Raw genomic sequence first — 19,832 nt, forward strand, 5'->3', positions numbered from 1 at the left:
GACCGAGAATCTATCTAACTGACTCAGTTTTTCTTTCTTCCATGTTCTAAGGAAAAAACACAAAAAATGCAAGAATATGGTGTAATGATGTGATTATAGCACAACTTGACTGATTCAATTACAGAAGACTACCTAACAGTAAATGGCAAAGTGCAGATCATCATCCTTTCCCTGAATTGTTCTCCATGTGGGAGGACTTTAGGGACAGCAATCCCCACCAGTTTCTCTTCAGCCTTGACAAATGGATTAGTAGATCCTATGGGAAAAATCATATTCTCTTTCCACATCAGATGGTTGGAGTCCCAGTTTTTTTGTCATAGCATCCGTGCAGGTCTTCCACTAAGGCAGACATAACAGTGAAACACACCTTCCAAAAAAACTATAAGCCTAGAGCCTTAATGCCAACCAGTTTGTGATAGCTGCAAGCTACTCACTACTTAACTGAGTTACTTGTAGGTAGAAATGAAGAAATAGCTCTCTCCTCTAATATAACAGTTATGTAGGCTGATGTGACCATTAAGGAAAATTCTTTTCAGCTCAGAAACGATAATCACCACTGCAGCGCTCAGCGAAGGTGATAAAAATGTGGTCCAAATCTGATACTCAAACCCAGGCAGATAGAACCAGAGAAAAGATTGTAACAGAAAAATGAGGGGAGTATAAATACCATTTCCCAGGTCAGGGCCCAAAGAAAAGCCTCCTTTCCTCCTCCTGCAACCCCATCCCCTTTACTTACTTTCAGCTCCAACACCAAGCACCACTCTGCTAAGGATTATCACTCGCTACTACCCCAGCCTCAAAGAACATTGACCAAAGGAGATGAAGCCCTGAAGAGACAGTTAATTCATTTGCTGTGAGACAAAATTCTTCTACATGTAGGTAACACACTATGTAGGGTCTTTAAGAAATGTAGACATTTAATGTTCTTACAAAGCCAAGCTGTAGAGTATATCAGTAGAGATGATAGGAAATAGATACAACAGTTAAAAGTGTGAAAGCGAAAGGCCCACTCTACTGGTAAATATATTTCATCTGATAACAGAAGTATAATTCTGTTAAAAGGCTCTCGAACGGGATGTTACGGTAAGATATGTGGTTTTGGTAAGACATCCTTATTTGTCTGATCTTGTCATTTTATCTCTACAGAGTAGATTTAACAGAATATGTTGCTGTTTTGTTCCTGGTGTTAGAATGACACATATTGGTCTAGGATATCTTCTCATCAAGAAAAATTATATTTTAAACCATGGAAGATAAATTGTTATGCACAGTATTTTATGTCCATTTGGTGTTTTGGGAATCATCAATTGCTTGTTTTCTTGTTCACTGTGGAGTCATGTACTGTTCGAGTGCAACCTAGAGTAGTTCAGTAGTGGATGTTTGTAATCTATGTCTTTGTCCATATGCTTGCCTGTTTAGAACAATATCACAGATGTAAATAACAAAACCTGATTTTTCCTGATGCATGCAGATCCTCCAAAGTTTGATAGGATATGGCCGAATATTTCTTCCCTTGAGGTTTCTAAACCAAACCAAGGTAGGATGCTGTAAAATTCCTAGCGGTCTAAAATTACTGAAATTGCTTTCAAGGAGTCCCTCATGGTGGCAAAACTAGTAACAATGATAATCCAACTAATTTTTCTTCTGGTGCTAATTAATGCTATTCTGTGAGAAACTAACCATAAAACAAACCTTACCTGAAAAGTCTTCCAACATTCAGACTATGCACATCATCACTGCAAAAGTCTGGGAAAGCAGATGCACAGGTTAAAATTACTGATATACAGAAACATCTAGATAATATTGGAGTTGTTTAGACAGCAGTCTCTATATCTTGAGTAAGTTTCAGGATTCTTGAGTGAAAAAGATTGTCATTGTCTACATCAAACTCATGTTTAATGTCTTGTTTCCACTTTGTTTTCCCAAGTGAGCTGAGAGGCATTCCAGCTTGCATGCCATCCACAATATAATGTTCTGCGCAGGATAGAGCCATTTTTTTTGCAATTTGAGTGCCACACAAAAAATTACTCACAGAGTATGGCATGATGATTAGCATTAAAAGACAGAACAATGTTTTAAGATGACAAATAAAAGTAAGATTCTTGATTATTTCAAATTGTGTTCAGCTACATTTCACATTTCAAAATGATTGTTCATTATAGAGAATGACATCCTTTTTTTCTCCTTATCCACTGCACATTGCTCCCCAAAAAATCCCTGCAGAAATCTGGCCTGTGGCTTGCTTTGATTGTTCAAAGAGTGCCCGTTCTGTGCTATAAAACATACAGATAGAGAATAAAATTAGTGAAAAGTTGATCTAGAAATCAGCTACTAAACTGAACTGGATATATTGGGAATCTTTTGGGGAACTACAATGGAGGGGCTGTGTTTAAATCTATTGATCATGATGACCAAATCAAAACATATGGACATACGTAAAAACCCACTATGTTATATGTGCAAGTTTCTATGTGTCCAACCTAATGGAAAATACTAATTGATCTGTGCTCTCTACATGGGTTAGCAATGTACTTTAGCCTCTATTATTCATATATATTTTAAATTGAATATCCCTGACAAAGTGATATTTAGCACTGCAGCAATTTCATTTAGCTCATGTTATATTTTCCAAGTTTTTGCATGTGTGCCTAAAAGAAACAAAAAAACTAGATTGATCTCTGCTCCGCTGTTCTCTAAGGATTAGCCTACATCATTCACATGAATTTTAAATCAGAACATTCCCAGTGAAATGATACTTACCATTTCTAATGGATTTCATTGCTTAATTATATTGCTTGTGATCTAAGGCTTAACTTCATTGCAAAATATGTCTTGAACAGCATGAAATTATTCAGTGTTTCTTCCCAAAAAAATAAGAGTTTTAGTAAATTTAGTTTTGATGTTTTGTTAGGGAGGACAAAACACAAAAACTTAAAAGCATTTCAATTCAGATTATGCATATGCAGCATATTGTTACAGTGTTTAACATTTATTGTAGATTAAATATTTTAGTCAAAGATAGCATGTGAAGAGAACAATTAGAGAAATTTGCCTATACCTAATATTTTTTAATTGTGTTTTCTTTGTTTATCCTATTAGGCCAGAATAAATATGCATGTAAATTTAATAAAATCTTTTGCAGACCACACTGGTTACCATAGAGTGATTGGTCACAGAATGGCAGAAACTGTCAAATGACAAAACCCAAAAATGTGTAGATGTGAATTACATCCCTTTTCTTTATTTTGGATATTACAATTCAAATGATTTAATAGTTGATAATATAGAGCTCATTTTCCCTAACTTACCACCTTTTCCTTACAAAACAATAATGACTGTTAATTTAAAAGCTATTAAAATAGACTTCTTTACTTTCTCTTTTGATTTGTTCCTATATGATACCTTTTCTAATTTGCTTTTCATTTTATTACCCATCCAGTTGCTCCCAAATTAGCTATGTCAACTGTTTCTTCTGTTCAAGTTGCAAACCACAAGAGAGGTAGGAATTCTTGGATTCATACAGTGATTCCATAGTGCTCTGTGTTGTGAAAACACTGCACTGTATGAATCTGGAATATCTGTGAAGTGTACCCATCAGCTTACTGGTGAGGCATCTTCATTGACAACAGAAGTATTAAGTTGCATAAACATAAGCCATACAAAGAAAATAATAAATATGCTTCTTAGACAGTCACTGCTGGCATATAAAGTGATATGGCATTTGTTTTTAAAGGAGTTAGATGTATGAATATGATTATTCAGGTTGTTGAGTAGAAAGCAAATGTTTGCTAGAGTCTTGTTTTCTTCACTAAGATGCTTTAATTGTAAAAGAGGATACATAAGTAGATTAGTTAGAGGCAAACAATACATTAAATGTCATAGTCCATATCCTCAAGTAGTATCTGTAAATGCCATGGAGTGTAATGCATAGTTATGTCTTTTAATGCATTGTAAGTGTGCCTTACATCTTCATTTTTTCACAACAGTGTGGAAATTCAGAGTGTAGGCATTACATTTTGAACTGGTGTTTCAATGTTTTATCAAAATAATGGAGTTCTATAGGCATAATGAAGGATGCCAATATTCGCTCTTACAGGCAACCTGTTTCATTTGCATATCTGTCATTCACAGTATGATCCCTGAGATCTTCTCGTTGTTCTTCCTCGTCATTTTATCTGTGAAGAGTATGTACAAAGATGTTTTGTCTTTCTGTAGCTACTGTGAATATCTCATTTTTTGTGAAGAACATATTAACGAGGAATAGGGCTAGAAATGAGTGTTTGAATTTAATTTGACCGATTTGATGAGATCATGATAATGAGCCATACTGTTTGTTGTAAAGCAGGGCATTTCTAAGGTTACAATGAAATCTCCTTTGCTTGCCTTTTGTTAGTGTATAGAGGAGGATGCTGAGTTACTGGGATATGAAAAAGAAAAAATATTTTAATGAATTCTGAATGCACTTTTCTTTAAACACTCCGTGCTTTTAATTAGAAAATGACACTGATGGCTATCTCATGCAATACCTGTCTTAGTTTTAAAATTGTGCTTTCCCTCTGTGTGTGCTTACCATGGTTTCATTTGATGAGGTTTCATGTTTTATTGGTCACAGCTGAAGCTTCAGCTGAACCTTTTCCCCACAGCTCAGTAGCATTTCAACTCGAGATGTAAATGCATAGCATTTTAATGGGGGGGAGGGAAGTATCCAATTTATAGAAACAAAACAATTAAGTGATCAACATTTTTATAAGCCTCCTTCAATAGATAATTCTATCACGATTTCTACAGCAGGATCAAGATTGTTGCAACAGAAGATTGGAAATAGTCTTTAAAGGCTCATACAATCAGTCCTTCTATGAGTTGGCAAGGGATTTGACAATCCCTGAAACATCCAGACAATTATCAGATCTAACACGGCTATCTCTTCTCCTTTTTTCCTTCACATTAAACTTATCCAGCTATCTTTGCCTCTTCTCTAAGGTTTTATTTTCCAAACCATTTACTCCTTATTGTTACTCAGATTTAAACTGTCTCCAGTTTATCTCTCTTTTCTGATGTGGTATTCCAAACTGAGAGCAGCATTTTCTAGTTCTGTAAGCTCATGTAATTTCATTGCTGGTAAACCATTTGCAGCCTAATTATGATACTTTCCGCCGTCTCTTTCAGCAATTGCATGGCTTTGCCAATGCATGAAAGTAGTTGGGCTATCCGCCAGGGGCATGTGCCTACAAAACTTAAATTGTGCTTACAACAAGTTTAATAAGCAGGCTATTTTCTGGTCTTGGTGTGCTGGTTAAGGTGCACCACATAAGCTAGAAAGGCCATAGAGTATTGACAGGTATTGGCTTCCCAGCTGGCATGATGCTGAATGCAATTCTACAAATTATGTTTTAGGGTAGAACCTCGTGTTGCCAGTGGGGGAGATAATTCCAATTCAATCATATGAGGACCCTTTACATAGCTTTCTCTGTAAACACAGAGGGATGTAAAAATGACTCACTGATCAAGCCAACAGCAGTAAGTTAAATAAGTTCATATTATTGCGCTAGCAAATTGGGGAAGGAAGTGAAAATTAGCAAAAAACCCTTTAATCATTACTTGCCGTGCCTTTCTTTTTTCCTGTGTGGCATTGCTAATCTTTGATCAGAAGGTTAGACTGGTTTTGAGTTGACTGGGGTTTATCCTATACCATGTAATATTTACCAGTCTGACAATTAAAATTCCTAGAGCTTTCCTGTATCTTAGTATAAGCTAAGTTTGAGGCAAAGGCTTTCTTTCACACAGCACAGTTGTTACAAAAGAGAAGAACCCATAGGATCGCAACCAAGTATAAGAATCGATGTCATTGTTTACCTTTAATATTGATGATTCTGCCTGAACTTCGATAGCCCGTCTGCCTATGTTTAAGAGCATGCGTGTACATCAAACTAAGTCCTTCATAATTATTAGATGTTTCTTCAGTCCAAATCATAACTTGGAGCAAGCCTTGTTCAAGAGTGAACTACTTTATGTGCAGCTTTATTTCCTGTGCTTTTGTAATGGCTAATTATGTGCAGTAGTAGTATTGTTGAAGGTCATATCACAATTTCAGAGTGCAAGCAGTGCAGTCATTCATTCACAGAATATTCTTAATTTCTGTCTGTTACTGTAAACACAAAAGATGACGTAGCGTAGTCTGATTTATTGTCACTTCTTTATAGTATGCATATTTTTGAAACATAAAAATGCAGTCTTCTGCTGCCTGTTACTGATTTGGAAAACAAGGTGTATTATTTCCTCTAAATTCACCTACAGTATGATTATGTTTAGCCACAAGTCTGACAAACATACCAGTATGGACAGTATTGTCTCACCAAAACAAATTGTCTAATGATAGCAGAAGATAGGTCCTTTGTCAGACAGAAAGACTGAGACAGCATTGCTTCTGAATCTGAAATTTAGAAGGATCAAATTGCTTATCACTAACCAGCCTTTCTTATTTTAAAAATCAAACACATAAAACCTTACAATTACAACAATTTTCCCTGTGGCTCCTGTTTTGCTAGCGCTAGTTTCCACTTTTAGATCTGTTGCCACAGCCCCTCACAGGCAGGTTTTACTTGATAAAGATGTATATTCTAAGGGAGAAATTATGCTGGGTGGCTGGCTGAGATGCTGAATCATACTGACCGGTTGCAAAAGACAGTAAACATTAACACTATTTTCCTCCTCTTTCAATTATGTCAAATGGTAACATACTGAGACCGGTACCCCAAATATTTTACTATGCTCCAGCAGTCCTAGGCATCAAAATTATCAGCTTTGCATGAACCACAAAACATCAGTTTAGCAGTATAACATGACAGAGAACAAGAATGCATATATGTTAAATAAATGTGTATATGTAGATTGAATTAATGTTTCCTGGCAGCAGAAAGACATCTCTCAACATTGAAACATATGTTGGGCTAAGCATTGTACAGCATAAGAGAAGATGGTATCTATTTAGAGCCCATTGCATCAGAAAACAGCCAAAGAATATATGCGTATTAGTTGTGTGTAACATGGTCTTATTGCTGTTTCTTTATAAAAATACAGACAGGCACAAACATTGTATATGATGTTGTATGCAAACAACCAGTTGCTTATTAGGTGCCCTAGAATAATGGGCAACATACCATACCCCAGCAGTGCAGGGAACTTGGCCCCTGTCTTTTGTGGAAACATTTTACAATGTTAAATGTAAACTCTGCTACAACTTTATCTTATTTCAGGCCAAGTTAACTTCAAGACTTTGAAGCCCTTTCAAGTCAATGCAGGCAGTAGTCCATTAATGCAGGAAACTTACCATAATCTCTTTCACCAGTTAGTAAACTACATCTCTAAAGCATCAGCGGCTTTGCTACAAACTGGAAGTGTGTTCGAGAGCTTCAGTGGCCATGCGGGTAGATATCACCTCCTCATTTCCTCCTGAAATTTCTCAGTGGCCAGATAACACCCATTTGTTCTTGTACCAGTGTTGTCCATTAGTGCAGACATTTGCTTAGGATGGCAGGCAGCTATCTCCTTGACATATTTACAGGCCAGCGATAACCCCTGTCTTCAGTTTCCTGGACTAAACAAGCCAAATTATCCCAGTCTTCACTTTTTAAATAGGCTCTCCTCTGCTCTGATCATCCTAATGTCCTTTCCTGCATTCATACTGGGCTCGTAATCTCAGAGTTGAGCAATCAAACTTCCACAAGCTTTCTACGAAAAGCATAGATGTGCCTTCTATAACGATACTGATACATTTCTAATACCTACTTCTTTTGCATAAAACCAAACAATGTTTGTGATTAAAGACTAAAAGGCACTAGCATTCTGTGTTTAGTGAAGGGGGGGTTAAAAAGCAGCTCTCGTGCCAGCTGCACCTTAGATGGCTGCAGTAAGCATGCCTTCTATTTAGTACACATTTCAGAATTTTCATTATCGTCTCTGGCTCAATTGTTTTTCATCTCAGAATATAAAAATGGGTTAATTCTACCTCAGAATTACAGTACAGTAGCTCTTAAATAACACCTCTCTTCTTTTCTTTTCTTCTTTGTTAACTGTTTTAGGAGGTGCTGGCCAAAACTGTAAAACTAGACATTTGTTTGGTTCATGAAATGAAACAGTCTAGCTCCCCAGATGCCTACTACTTACTGTACCCTGAGTTCATTAGTATTTTTTGATACTTACGATTTATGTCAGAACAAAGCTTACGGTTGTGGATTTAAGCATGATGGAGTTTGACAGTTTTGTCCACTGTATTTAATATTTTTACTACGAGAAAGTTTTTCCCATGTCTTGATTTATACTCATCTCAAACGTGCAAAAAGATGTGTATTTCTGTCAGCGGAAACTGAGCCTCCAGTAGCCCCGAAAGGTTTACAACTGCAAATGCTTCAGTTCCATCAGTTCTGCCAACAACAGCCAAGCTTTGACATCATGTCATGATCGTCGGGTCACGCTAACCTGCCTGAAACAAACTTCACTTTCATTGCAGATAAACATCTGCTGTTGTCCTTGTTACATTGAATAACATGTATGTGCCATTCATTCATACTTTGATTCATGGTTCATTTTTACTAAGCATGTAATGTGCTATTACTCTGCTGCTGTATACATTTTGTATACATTTCTGTTCTTCCTTGAAAGACTGTGAATGCTTCGGGCACTCCAACCGGTGCAGTTACATCGAGCTGCTCAATACGGTCATTTGCGTGAGCTGTAAGCACAACACTAGAGGTCAGCACTGTGAGTTATGCAGGTTGGGCTACTTCAGAAATGCTTCTGCAGAGCTGGACGATGAAAATGTGTGCATAGGTCAGTCCCGGGATAACTGCGGCTTTTCTTCTGTGCCTTTTCAGCTACTGGCAGCTGCTAGGGACCACTGCTGCTTACTTGCCAGTTGAGCCAGAATGAGCTTTTTCAATGGATAAGAAGATCTGTGTAGACTTTGCACCTCATTTCTATTGCCCCTGTAGCCCCAGGGACGTGTTTTGAATCCGTACATGACAATGAGCCTCTCTGGCTAAGGGTCCTGGGAAGACTTTCCCTGGAAGCCCCCAAGATACCGATTGTGCTATCCTTCTTCAGGAGGGAGCCACAGTGGAATCGACCACATGAAAACTGAATGATCAAGTCATAAATACCTGTTCCCAGTCTAACTTTCAGCATTATTAGTACAGATTATCTTGAATACTTGTCCGGAGTCTTACAAAAGGACATAGGGAGTGGTATTTATTAACCCCTTTTATTCATTTAAATTTTTAATAAAAGCATGTCACAGCTAATTCTGCTCCCAGGCACAGAGCTGTAAATGAAGTGTTACTTCCCCTCTCCTTAAAGAAGAAACTGAAAATTACACCCATGTGGTTAGGAGAAGAATTTCTCAAATCAGTTTGACACGATGCCAATTTAGAAAAGGGATTCCTAGGTGAAAACAGTGCTTTAAACCTAGCACATGCTGTAAATATCCAAAATGCAGAATTAAAGAAAGTGTCACAGCGTCATAAAAAAGCGTATTAGGAAAAAGATCTTTATCACACTAGAAGAATATGCGTTGTTCTCATGTTACAACAGACGGTATATAGCAAAAGCAAGGACACTTGAGGTGAAGATTGAGCATAGTCAATAAAGGAAGCCTCATACAGTGTCCAGTAGTTAACACAAAGTCACAAAGGCACTCTTCTAATAACAGACAGAGCTGGAGATTTTAATTTTATGATGTGTCTTATAGACATAAATGTCTGTAGAACCTGTCCTGGATTTTCATTGTGCTTTTTTTTTATTTCCAATTTCCAGGAAGCAAAAAGAAAGAGTAAATGGTAGTTATAAGATACTTTCGTACCAAGATAGACCATGGGTAAATAAATTATATTTTAATATTTATAATCCAATGCTGAGATTCAAGGCAGAAACTATTTAGGTCGCTATTATTTGTTTCAGTCTGCAGCTCGAGAGATTTACATTTTATTTCGTGATAAACACCAAGATCCATCCATGCACTGCATTTCACGTGTCCTTCTTTTAACTTTGCTTGGCAACACATTCAGAAAATGCATGATCTCCTTTGACATTAATTAGCCTCAGCTAATAAGAACTTTACTAGGCAAGTCATGATTTTGTATGACTGTGCTGAGAAGATTAACACAATCAAATGTTCTTGGAAAAAACCCACTGTCCCTCATATTGTTTGAGGTAGATGATAGACATCATCAGGATAATATGAAGGCTGTATAATTTCAGCTGCCTAAATAGGCTTGATGAGTATAATACTAAATTACACTATTTGGGATTTTTCAGCAGCTCATTCAGTAACCTGTTTTCCCATGTACACTGAAATGCTAAGACAGCAGTCATAGCTACGTAAGACAAGAAAATTAATAAACCAGGAGTAAAAAATAAGTACATTTTAAATTATTTTGCAAGGGAAGTATTTAGAATGTCTTAGTAAAACATTATGCACTTTGAAATTGCCCAGACTCTGCAAAAATTAAATAAACGAAGCCTTTATTTAACAAGAGTCTTAAAAAAAGAAAGAGAGCAACATGATGCATTTCCTGACTTTCCCCTCTTAATGCAAACAGAATTCTCTTGGACTCCCAGAAGAATTGTACCATGTGAGATAACTATAGGATCAAACCCCGGTTTGCCAGATATTAGGTGACATGTTTTAAATCAATAATGTTCTTGTTGGACTAGGTCAGTTTTCAGGATCATGGTGATCATACTGCTAACAAAATGTATGTATCCTAGCTGATTTGCCAACTCAAGAAAGCTTTCATACTACTTCTTGTTTAAAGTCAATGAAGTGAGCAGATACCTAAGCCCTTTTCAGAAAACAGAGAAGTTTGTGAAGTGCTTTTCTGAACTGGGGCTCCTAAGATTCAGTCGAGCAAAATGTAGAGTATTTTCACCTCTGAGACGGTTGATGGATTCACCATCCTTCTAGGTCAAGCACAAAGAGTCTTGCTCTATTGGAAACGCTCATTTCTCTTTTCTCTGAGCTTAATAGCAGTGTTTTGGGTTTTAAGTATGAGTGGAATGTTGGCATGAATATTTTAATAAGCAGATTTCCAGTGACATGTGCGAGCCTTATTCCCTTATGAAAGTCATTTTTCCAAGCTAATTCTTTTCTCTTCAGCCATATATATAGAAAAGTAAAACATGTTTGGATAAGCCAGTTTAATGGCAGCTAACAAGGTTTTGGCTCTGATTTATCAAAGCTACTTATATAATTTTTGTAAATATATATGGTAAGTACATGGATAACAAATCTGTGAATCTTAGCTGATGCTAACTAAATGGAGAAAATGTAAAATGTTTCATTTTTAAAACTGACAAGTTGTAAAGGAATTGAGATACTGAGAAGGTTTTTACCAGTGAACCAAATGCAATGCATTATACAGTGGGCTTAAAACTAATTTCATTACGCCCTTAATTTCTTTCAAAGCAAAATAAATTTTATTTCATGAAATAAAATTTCAAAAAGTTGTGGATTTGTCAGTTAACTCCAAAGTTACCTCATATGGGCAACTACAGATTCTAAATAAATCAAGGTATCTTAAAGTTAAAAATCATTCACTTGACATGCTTACAGTGAAAAAAAAATTAACAACTTCAAGAGCTTTTTATTTCTACAAGGTCTTGATAAAGTGCTAATAACTTTATTTCAGTGACTAGGCACTGGCAAGCATGGATAGCATGGAAACCACCAAGTAGACCCAGAGTAACAAAATATTATCATCACACATTTAAGAAAGCCACCCTTACAGTCACTTAGGCTTAAGCTTCAACTAACACCTGTGAGACCTTTAGAAACCCTTACGATATATGTTTAAGCGAACCCTGAGGGCTGTCCTGTAGTCACTCTCAACCCGCATGGATAAGCAGCAAGCCCACAAGCTTCTGCCCATTTTCCCAACCTTCTTTTTTACTTATTTTCATTGTGTTTTGTTGGGAGCATCACTTTGATACGGTAAATCTCAGTGAACAGATGACTACTACTGTCATCATCCCATCCTTCAAACAGTCACCACATGGAGGTTAGGAGGAAAATTACTTCCCAGTTCAGACCTGCAGTGTTTTTTTTCCCCACCCTGGAACCTGGTGTGTGGTCAGCTTATTAGGATGATCTGCGAATGTTAGTTTAATGCCCTGTGTTTGTAAGGGCATTGGAGATACTCATTGCCTCTCTCTGGCACACTGGAATTGTGTTTTTTGAGCTTTTTAATGTCTTAAGTATTTGTCTGTTCCTGGGAAACATTCCACAACCTGTGATATTGTGTTGGCCAACCAGCTTGGGTGTTTGGTGTAGCTTATATATATATGTGGTATCAATATTGGGAAAGATGGATCCTAGGTTCAGTTACTAAAGGTTACCAGGTCTGTTTGTGTTCTGATTTGATCTACTACTTTTGTAAAAGGGCCTGGCTTAAAGTTTTGTTTCCACTTTCCCTTACTTTCCCTACTTTCCCTTAAACAGCACAATACAGGCCTGACACTTCTTACTTATTTATATGATAGAGTTCAGTAGGAAAGTTTTCACTCATTCAGGGCCAGGTTCTTGTTCCCTGGAAAATAGAGCATTACATATATATATATATATATATAATGTTCAATATCAGAGGCTATACATTTCTTTCACAGACACTTCTTTAAGTCACTGTAAATCCATTATGTCCAACTAAGCTACTTTTAATGTACAAGAATTAGACCCTCTGTTTCAAATGTAATTCCAAGCTTTTTATCTTTCAAGGTTTTTTATAAACACTCTTTAAGCAAATTTTCCTTCCTGCATCCAATATGTATCTCTGTTCTGTGCCCCTTTTCGTAAACATTTCATACATCTGATTAACATCAGAATTGCCGGCTTTTCAAATGGCACTCACTGTGCTATAATTCTGCTCAGCCTTGCACAGTGTTTTTAGCGTGTCAGCTTTCAACTTCATTAATGAACATTGCTAGCTAATTGACTCTATTATGATTGTGGAACTCTGTTTGCCAAAGGTAACTATTCTTCTTCAGCATGCCAAATGTTCAAAGTGCCATCTGTAATTTATAGTTAATAAACATTGAGACAACAGATGACAAATGTCTCACGGGTAATTTTTTTCCCGTTACAGTTTTTCCTTTGGAGTTTTTTTTTTATTTAATTTTACTTCTCAGTTCAACTCCATTTTGTGATTTACACTAACACTGAGGTTTAACCTCATGCTAGGGAACAATTGCCAATGGTAGACATCAAAGTAGCACTGATTCACAGACATATAAAGCCAGATTCCCAGCAGGATGCCTAGATTCAGGAATCGATTTGTGTGTCTTTTGCCTTTAATAACATCAGAGATCAGATGCTGCCAAAATGCATCTGTAGTCTCAGTTGATAGTGGAGTTACTCTGGGTCTACATGGGTCTACATAGAAATAAGATACAACCCTTCATTTAAAAAAAAAATTAAGTAAACTGAAGAAGAGTGCCAAAAAAAGAGCTCTGCTAGCCACAGTCTTGTCTTTGTTCAGCCAGCTGAAAGCTGAATGTGGATATTGCAATCACATTAAAGAAAAGGGCTGTGAATGAACAACACAATAAGTGGTGTGGGAGGAAATGGCTTACCCTACTGACTCTTCAATTAAGTGAACACACATGGAAAATATACAGCAGGGAATGAGTCTCATTGCATTTTCCATCTGCCTACGGGGAGGTGAGAAAAATGAAGATGGCAGTATAAGTTTTATATTACATTACTGCTCACCTCAAGCTTTTCATTGTGTAATGAAAAAATGTAAAAGGTTTATTAACGTCACTGATAAACACAATCTCATCAATTTAATGGCAAATATCCACATAAATTATTATACTGTTCAAAACTATAAAGGAAGACTATCTTGGAAATAAGTAAAGTGCATTTATATAGACTTGCAAAGATATTTGGCACTTCTGAAAATATTGAATAATATAGATAAGCCTATTTTAATAATGCGAAACATTTCACCCCGATGGCACATTGATATATCCATACTATACAAAGCTTTTCTAATGTTCATTAAATTGTCAAAAATATTCTTAGCAAAAGAGAATCTGTTACAATCACTTATCCTCAAAGACCATCGTATCTTCTGCCTCTGTATCTTTTCTGTTTATTTTTTCTCCTCACACCATAAAACGTCTCTTCCTGAAATGACATATGCAAAAAAATAAATGGACCTATAGTAGTTATATTCACTACTCTATGTATCCTTAATAGACAGTCTTCCTTTACCTTTAGCACTGGAAATGCACCCTTTATTGGAATTGAATGAATTATCGCCATACGTAGACCTGAATCCAGTGTGTATGTGTTGTCTTGTTTCTGCAGACTGTTATTGTAACCCTTTTGGTTCAGTCCATGATCGCTGTAATGACAGAGGATTTTGTGAGTGTAAGGAGGGAACATCAGGGCCTAAATGTGATAAATGTCTGCCGGGATATATTTGGCACAGCTTGGGCTGTCAACGTAAGTAACTCTGGGAGTTGCCCCTCTCCTGCAACTTTGCTGCCTCTGCACCTTGTATGCTATCACACGCAGCTACTTAAGAGCAGAAAACTGAGTAAAATGTTCTAGGAACTGTAAGAACACCATACTGCCTGAGCCTTTTTTTGGAGACTCCCAGATAAGGACAGTAAATTGACTGTGCCATCCATTTATTTCAATATGCTTTCAGTGTTCTCTCTCTTTCTCTTGCTGATGTCTGGAGAAGTTCCCACTGAAATATGGAAACATGCATGTCTTCCTGACTGTGAAATAAGTTTTGCATACTAAAAATCATCATATTAACTCCAAATTTAAAAGTTTTACTAAAACGCAAAAAGTCGTTTCTCTACGTGGTCACTATTTTCTGTACTAAACTTAAACTTCTTGAGTAAATTAACTGTGCTTTCATGCCTTAAAATTATGTCCCCGGGCAATAAAACTGGAAAACACCAGCTCATTACCTGTTATACTTAGTGAAAATTAGACAGAAAGCCAAAAATAAAATAAAAAAAAATGGAGGTACACTTCCTTAAAAATGAGAGATGTAATTTTGCATTAATATTGCTAGTGCAGTTGCTGTTTCAATGCTTAGTTGTATATTTAGCTTCTCTTGGTTAACAGCTCTTGTAAACAAGCGAGTGGAAATGCTACATTGGTATCTATAGGATTAAACTTTAATTGCGTATTTCTTTCATAGTAAATTCTTAAGATTTATTCTTTATAGCTGTTTTGATCATCTACTTTGAGAAACTGTGGAGACTCGTTTCATGTTTTTCTTTCACCTTTTCTCCCTGCCCCTCTGCATTCTTACACACACATTACAGACAGATTTCTACAAGAGCTTGCTTTTGATTTTTAAGACTGAGAAACGCAAGAGAGAATGTAATTATTTGCATCAGTCAACGAAATATTGTAAAATTGGCCATATAGCCACACAAATGCTCTAAATGAAATGCAAATCTTATCTTATAAATTTTAAAAAAAAAAACAAGCTAGAGATTAACACTCCCTCTTCAAGAGCTGAATAGCTCTGAAATAGAAAATCTGGGCTTGCGGCAGGTTAGCAAGTATGTATGGAAAGAAAAAAAAACAATAAAAGAATTTCAGGAGAGATTGTGATAATTAAGTAATTAGCATTAAAGTTAGTATATGAAGAGAAAGAAAAATTGGACTTCCTCAGCTTCTGCCAGAAAGCTCCTGTTTATATTTGGCAGATTATTTAAACCATACTTTTCACATGTGTTTTTTAACTGTATTGTAATTTTCAGGATGCTTGCACTTGAGTTTTGATTCACAAAGTTATTGAGCACTTACAGTTGCAGCAGAAAGCAGGTGAAGTAGCGATTCAGATCTCAGAGTTCTCTATTATTAATAGTTTAAAAATCAGATCCTTACTATCTCCAAAAAAAGCACTCAGAAATCATAGGATCTCCCTCTGCCTTGCACCCCTTATGGAGAAGGGGGTTGTTATCACCCCTGTACCTTACCATAGGAACTGGCAAAACAAGCATTAGAATTTGTGAAGCGTTGAGTTGCAGTGACAGGAACCACAGGAGAAACAATGAAAATGAAAATCAATATTATACTTTGCAGTGGAATTTGAATAAAGTACAGTAAACTACACGTCCACACAGTGGGTCTAAAAGAGATATTAAGTAGCTGAGATACTGAACAGGTCTGGAGGTCCATGGAGCAAGTTTTACAGTAATATGATTAATGTAATAATTTATATAGCAGTTTGTCAAACTGATTGCTTATTGATTGCAGAATTTCCTGTCTTTTTAGATTTGGACATGGTAACACTAATAATGTTCTTTTAAGGAGGACTTTTTGAGCCCAACATATAATTAGCCTGATTTTAGCTGAATCAGAGTATTTGTAAAAGCTTTAGACGCTTTCTGGAAATGCAAGCCCTTATGTTTGCTGACAAAAGTAATCAGGTTTTCTTCACTGCATTGTAATTTTCTGAACAAATCTCAATCTGATTGTGTAACGGTTAGATATTCTCCAAGTTTGACCAAATTATCTGATCAAATTCAGAAGAAAAACAACTAGATGCGGTTGTCAATTTTATGGAACAGACATCAAATTGCCATATTTTACCAAGCACACACAAATTTAAATCTCATTTCAAGTCTTTTCATGGAGGAACAGAATTCCAATTCATTTAATTTTGTAGTGTGGCAATTTTAGCTTTGTTTGTGATTTTCCCATTGAAATCTAAATAAATGACTGGGCAAGCAAGCAGACTCCAATATACAAGAAAAATAAGAACTCATTCTGCTGCCTTAGCAAAGCTCAAAAAGATTATTTGTCTGGACATGTAGCATGTGGGTTTGATCTGTTTCCTTGAGCTTGTGCTGTACAGAAATGTGTGTATGCAAAGATGAATACACACACACTCCATACAGCAATATGTGCTTGTTTACTTTTTGTTATACATAGCCTATTGGCATTTTTAAGATAATCTATTTTTATAGTGGTTTGTTGCTAAAAATCATTGACCTAGGGCAACCAGAAGCTTGACCTGTAAGTTAGTTAAATCTACACCGTAGGTAGTTGAATCACTTGTATGACTGTATTAGTAAATGGAGTGGTTTAGTTTTACCTGTTAGTGATCCTGCTTGGAAAAAAATGCTAAAGACCTGTTATGTTTGCTAAGGCTCACAATATATCATTTGATAAATTACTATTTCAAGTCTACCTTGTACCACACATGGGCAAAAGACACAGAAGCTATTATCCTCAGAAGTATTCATTTATGTACCTCACTCTTACGGATTTCATCTAAAACCTCCGAGGATCTAGTGAGAGCGCTCATCACTTGCGTCTCTGTGTGTACAGAGGTCAGATGCAATTTTAGACTTTGCCTCCCAAATAAAAAGCACCATGATAACAGCTGTTATCTTGCTGAATTCAGGGTTTGTGCTGCATAGGAATAGCAGTCAGCAGGGTCTGGTTAGTACAGGAAGGTTTGCGGCCATCAGAAAAAGAGGCATAATAGATACGACTGTGCCTTGTGCTACTTCTAAGCCCTCCCCCAAAACCATTCATGCTGCAGGTGTTGTGCGTGCAGGGAAGCTGCTGGAGTTCAGCGTTCTGCCTCTCTCCCAGATACTGACAATGGTTTTCTCACCAGCACACATACACAGATCAAAGCATGAGGCATTTATTAGGAACAGAACAGTCTGGTCCTGAAACCCTTTTAAAACTCCAGAAACATGAGAAAGTACATAGCTATATTTCATTTTTCTATTCTATAGAAATTAAATTATTTTCTTTAAAAATGGAGCTTTTTCTTCGGTTTTTATGTTCAAGCCTGGCAAGAAATTTAACGAGTGACTACAGTTGTTTTGGACCAGACTTAAACTGAACGTTTTTTGCTTTGCCATACAAGGAACCTGTAACAAAAGGGAGAAACACATACCCACAGAACTGCCTGAGTTTTGAAAAAGTGGATGAAGGCAAAATATGAAGCAGGAGCATTCATTTGATTTTCTAAGCTTATAGTCCTGCATCTTTTGTATTTCTTGGCCATGACGTTTCAGCTGACTAAATTCTATTGCATACATATAGGACCATTTAAAAATGACACCTTTTAATTTTTCCCGCACAAGAATTGATTCCAAACGTAGCTGTGTATTTATCCAATTAGATAAAAGAAAAAGTGACTCTTCTGCCAATCTCGGTTTAACAGCACAGTTCGAATTTTCATTAGGCATGATCACCCCACAGAGAAAAAGGTGAGAGAAGGTCCAATGATTAATATTATTCACTATCTCCTTTCACGTAGTCAATGAGCAAATAAAGACATTGAACCTGCAGCCCAGAAAGGCCTAACCAAGTACAGGTTACAAATGGCTGCTTGTACCCTAGTTAATTTCAGTGTGTTATTTATTGTGAATTGCTGTTTTAAATCATCAATTAGCAAATGAGTTTTCAGCCAGATGCCTTATGTCAAGCTCTGAATAGTCACTTTTATTTTGGTCTTTTTCATTCATTTTAAATAGTTTTTATTAAATCAGGCAGAGGATTACACTATTATCTTCAGTGCTCAAACTGTGCTCGGTGCTTGTATCTGTCTTCCAGACTGAACTTGTATCACTCTGCAGCCTGTTAGATAATTTATATTCTGTCACGGTGTGCATTCAACTTATTATACGATTATTTAAATATAAGCTTTTTGTCTGCATTTTATCATCTGTTTCAAATGTTAGAAGCCAAGGCATTTGATGAAAATCATCATACAGATTGAATTTCCAGAGAAAATCAAACCTGAAATTGTAACCCTGGAACTTATATGAATGTTTGTTTTTTGCAACTTTGTGTTTACAGTTCAGCAAGAAAAGATATGTTACCATTCTTTTCTTAAAGAAAAAAAAACCTTGAAAAGATACATCATGCATTTCTTTCTATACAGATTAAATACATAAAAGTAATTGTCCTCCCCCTTTGAAAGTTAGTATTGTTTTATACATGTTTGTACACAGATGTATGCTGTGAGTCCTTCAATACCTACGCATTGAACTGCTGCCTGGGAAACTCTGCTCTGTAAAAGGAATTACTTTTGCGACTGCCTGTGTGGGGAGGCATAGACCATCTATCGTTATCTTTTTACATCTTCTTACCAGTAGCAGTTTCAATGCTTTCAGCTGGTTGGGATACAGTGGGATTTCCCATCTGCACAGGTGCCCGATGTACTTTCAGTCCTCGTGCATTTTGGTGCCAGGGCTGGCGCTGGCAAGTGAACCACTATGCTTGGAGCTGGAGGGAAGTAAAATGTAGGAAGAGTTTATTGAAAAGGATAAAGTTGTGATGGTGCTGGACACTGCTATCCCCAAGGAACAATCTGCCCCTGGTCTTTTATACATGAAATACTGATTGCGCAATACCTATCTCAACGTGATTGTTCTGCAGACTAAAGAAATTGTGTGTGTACAGGGGTTTGGATATAAGAGCAACAGACTCTGCTTCAAATAGCTCCAAACTTAAATCCAGAGTAATTCTCCTTAAATCAGTCCAGAATCCCACTGCTGCAACTCAAGGCAAAGTATGGCATACAGATGTAAGCCAAGCAAGGCAAGATTACAAATAAAATTACAGCATTATCAGGCCTGATTCTCAGAGGATTCCACTCACCTCAGGGGAAGCATGCTGGTGACTTATGCATGTAATGCCATACTGATATCCTGAGTCTTTTAAACCTGGGAAAAGGCAATATGAATGTGCGTATTAATGCATTCATTCCAAAATACGTGACTCGCAGAATAACAATACAGATACAGGGATACACAGGAAATTGTTTACCAAAGCATGA

General features: G+C 36.6%; 1 protein-coding gene across 12 annotated transcripts in view; it reads left to right on the top strand.

Moving 5' to 3' along the window:
* The window catches only part of NTNG1 (netrin G1), a 155,811-nt gene that overhangs the window by 116,829 nt on the left and 19,150 nt on the right, over nucleotides 1–19,832 (top strand). For 4 of the 12 annotated variants that reach the window (XM_054073203.1, XM_054073201.1, XM_054073204.1 and 1 more), the window contains exons 6-7: nucleotides 8,659–8,826; nucleotides 14,360–14,497. The exons of 1 other annotated variant lie outside the window; for it this stretch is intronic. In XM_054073203.1, the coding sequence (XP_053929178.1) occupies nucleotides 8,659–8,826; nucleotides 14,360–14,497 (306 nt within the window). Of the gene's footprint in view, nucleotides 1–1,471; nucleotides 1,538–3,439; nucleotides 3,500–8,658; nucleotides 8,827–14,359; nucleotides 14,498–19,832 lie in introns of all 12 variants that reach the window. 7 more of the 12 variants (XM_054073213.1, XM_054073205.1, XM_054073206.1 and 4 more) reach the window with 7 other exon arrangements.

The sequence above is a fragment of the Cuculus canorus genome, chromosome 8 (genome assembly GCF_017976375.1).
Source record: "Cuculus canorus isolate bCucCan1 chromosome 8, bCucCan1.pri, whole genome shotgun sequence".
Taxonomy (NCBI): Eukaryota; Metazoa; Chordata; class Aves; order Cuculiformes; family Cuculidae; genus Cuculus; species Cuculus canorus.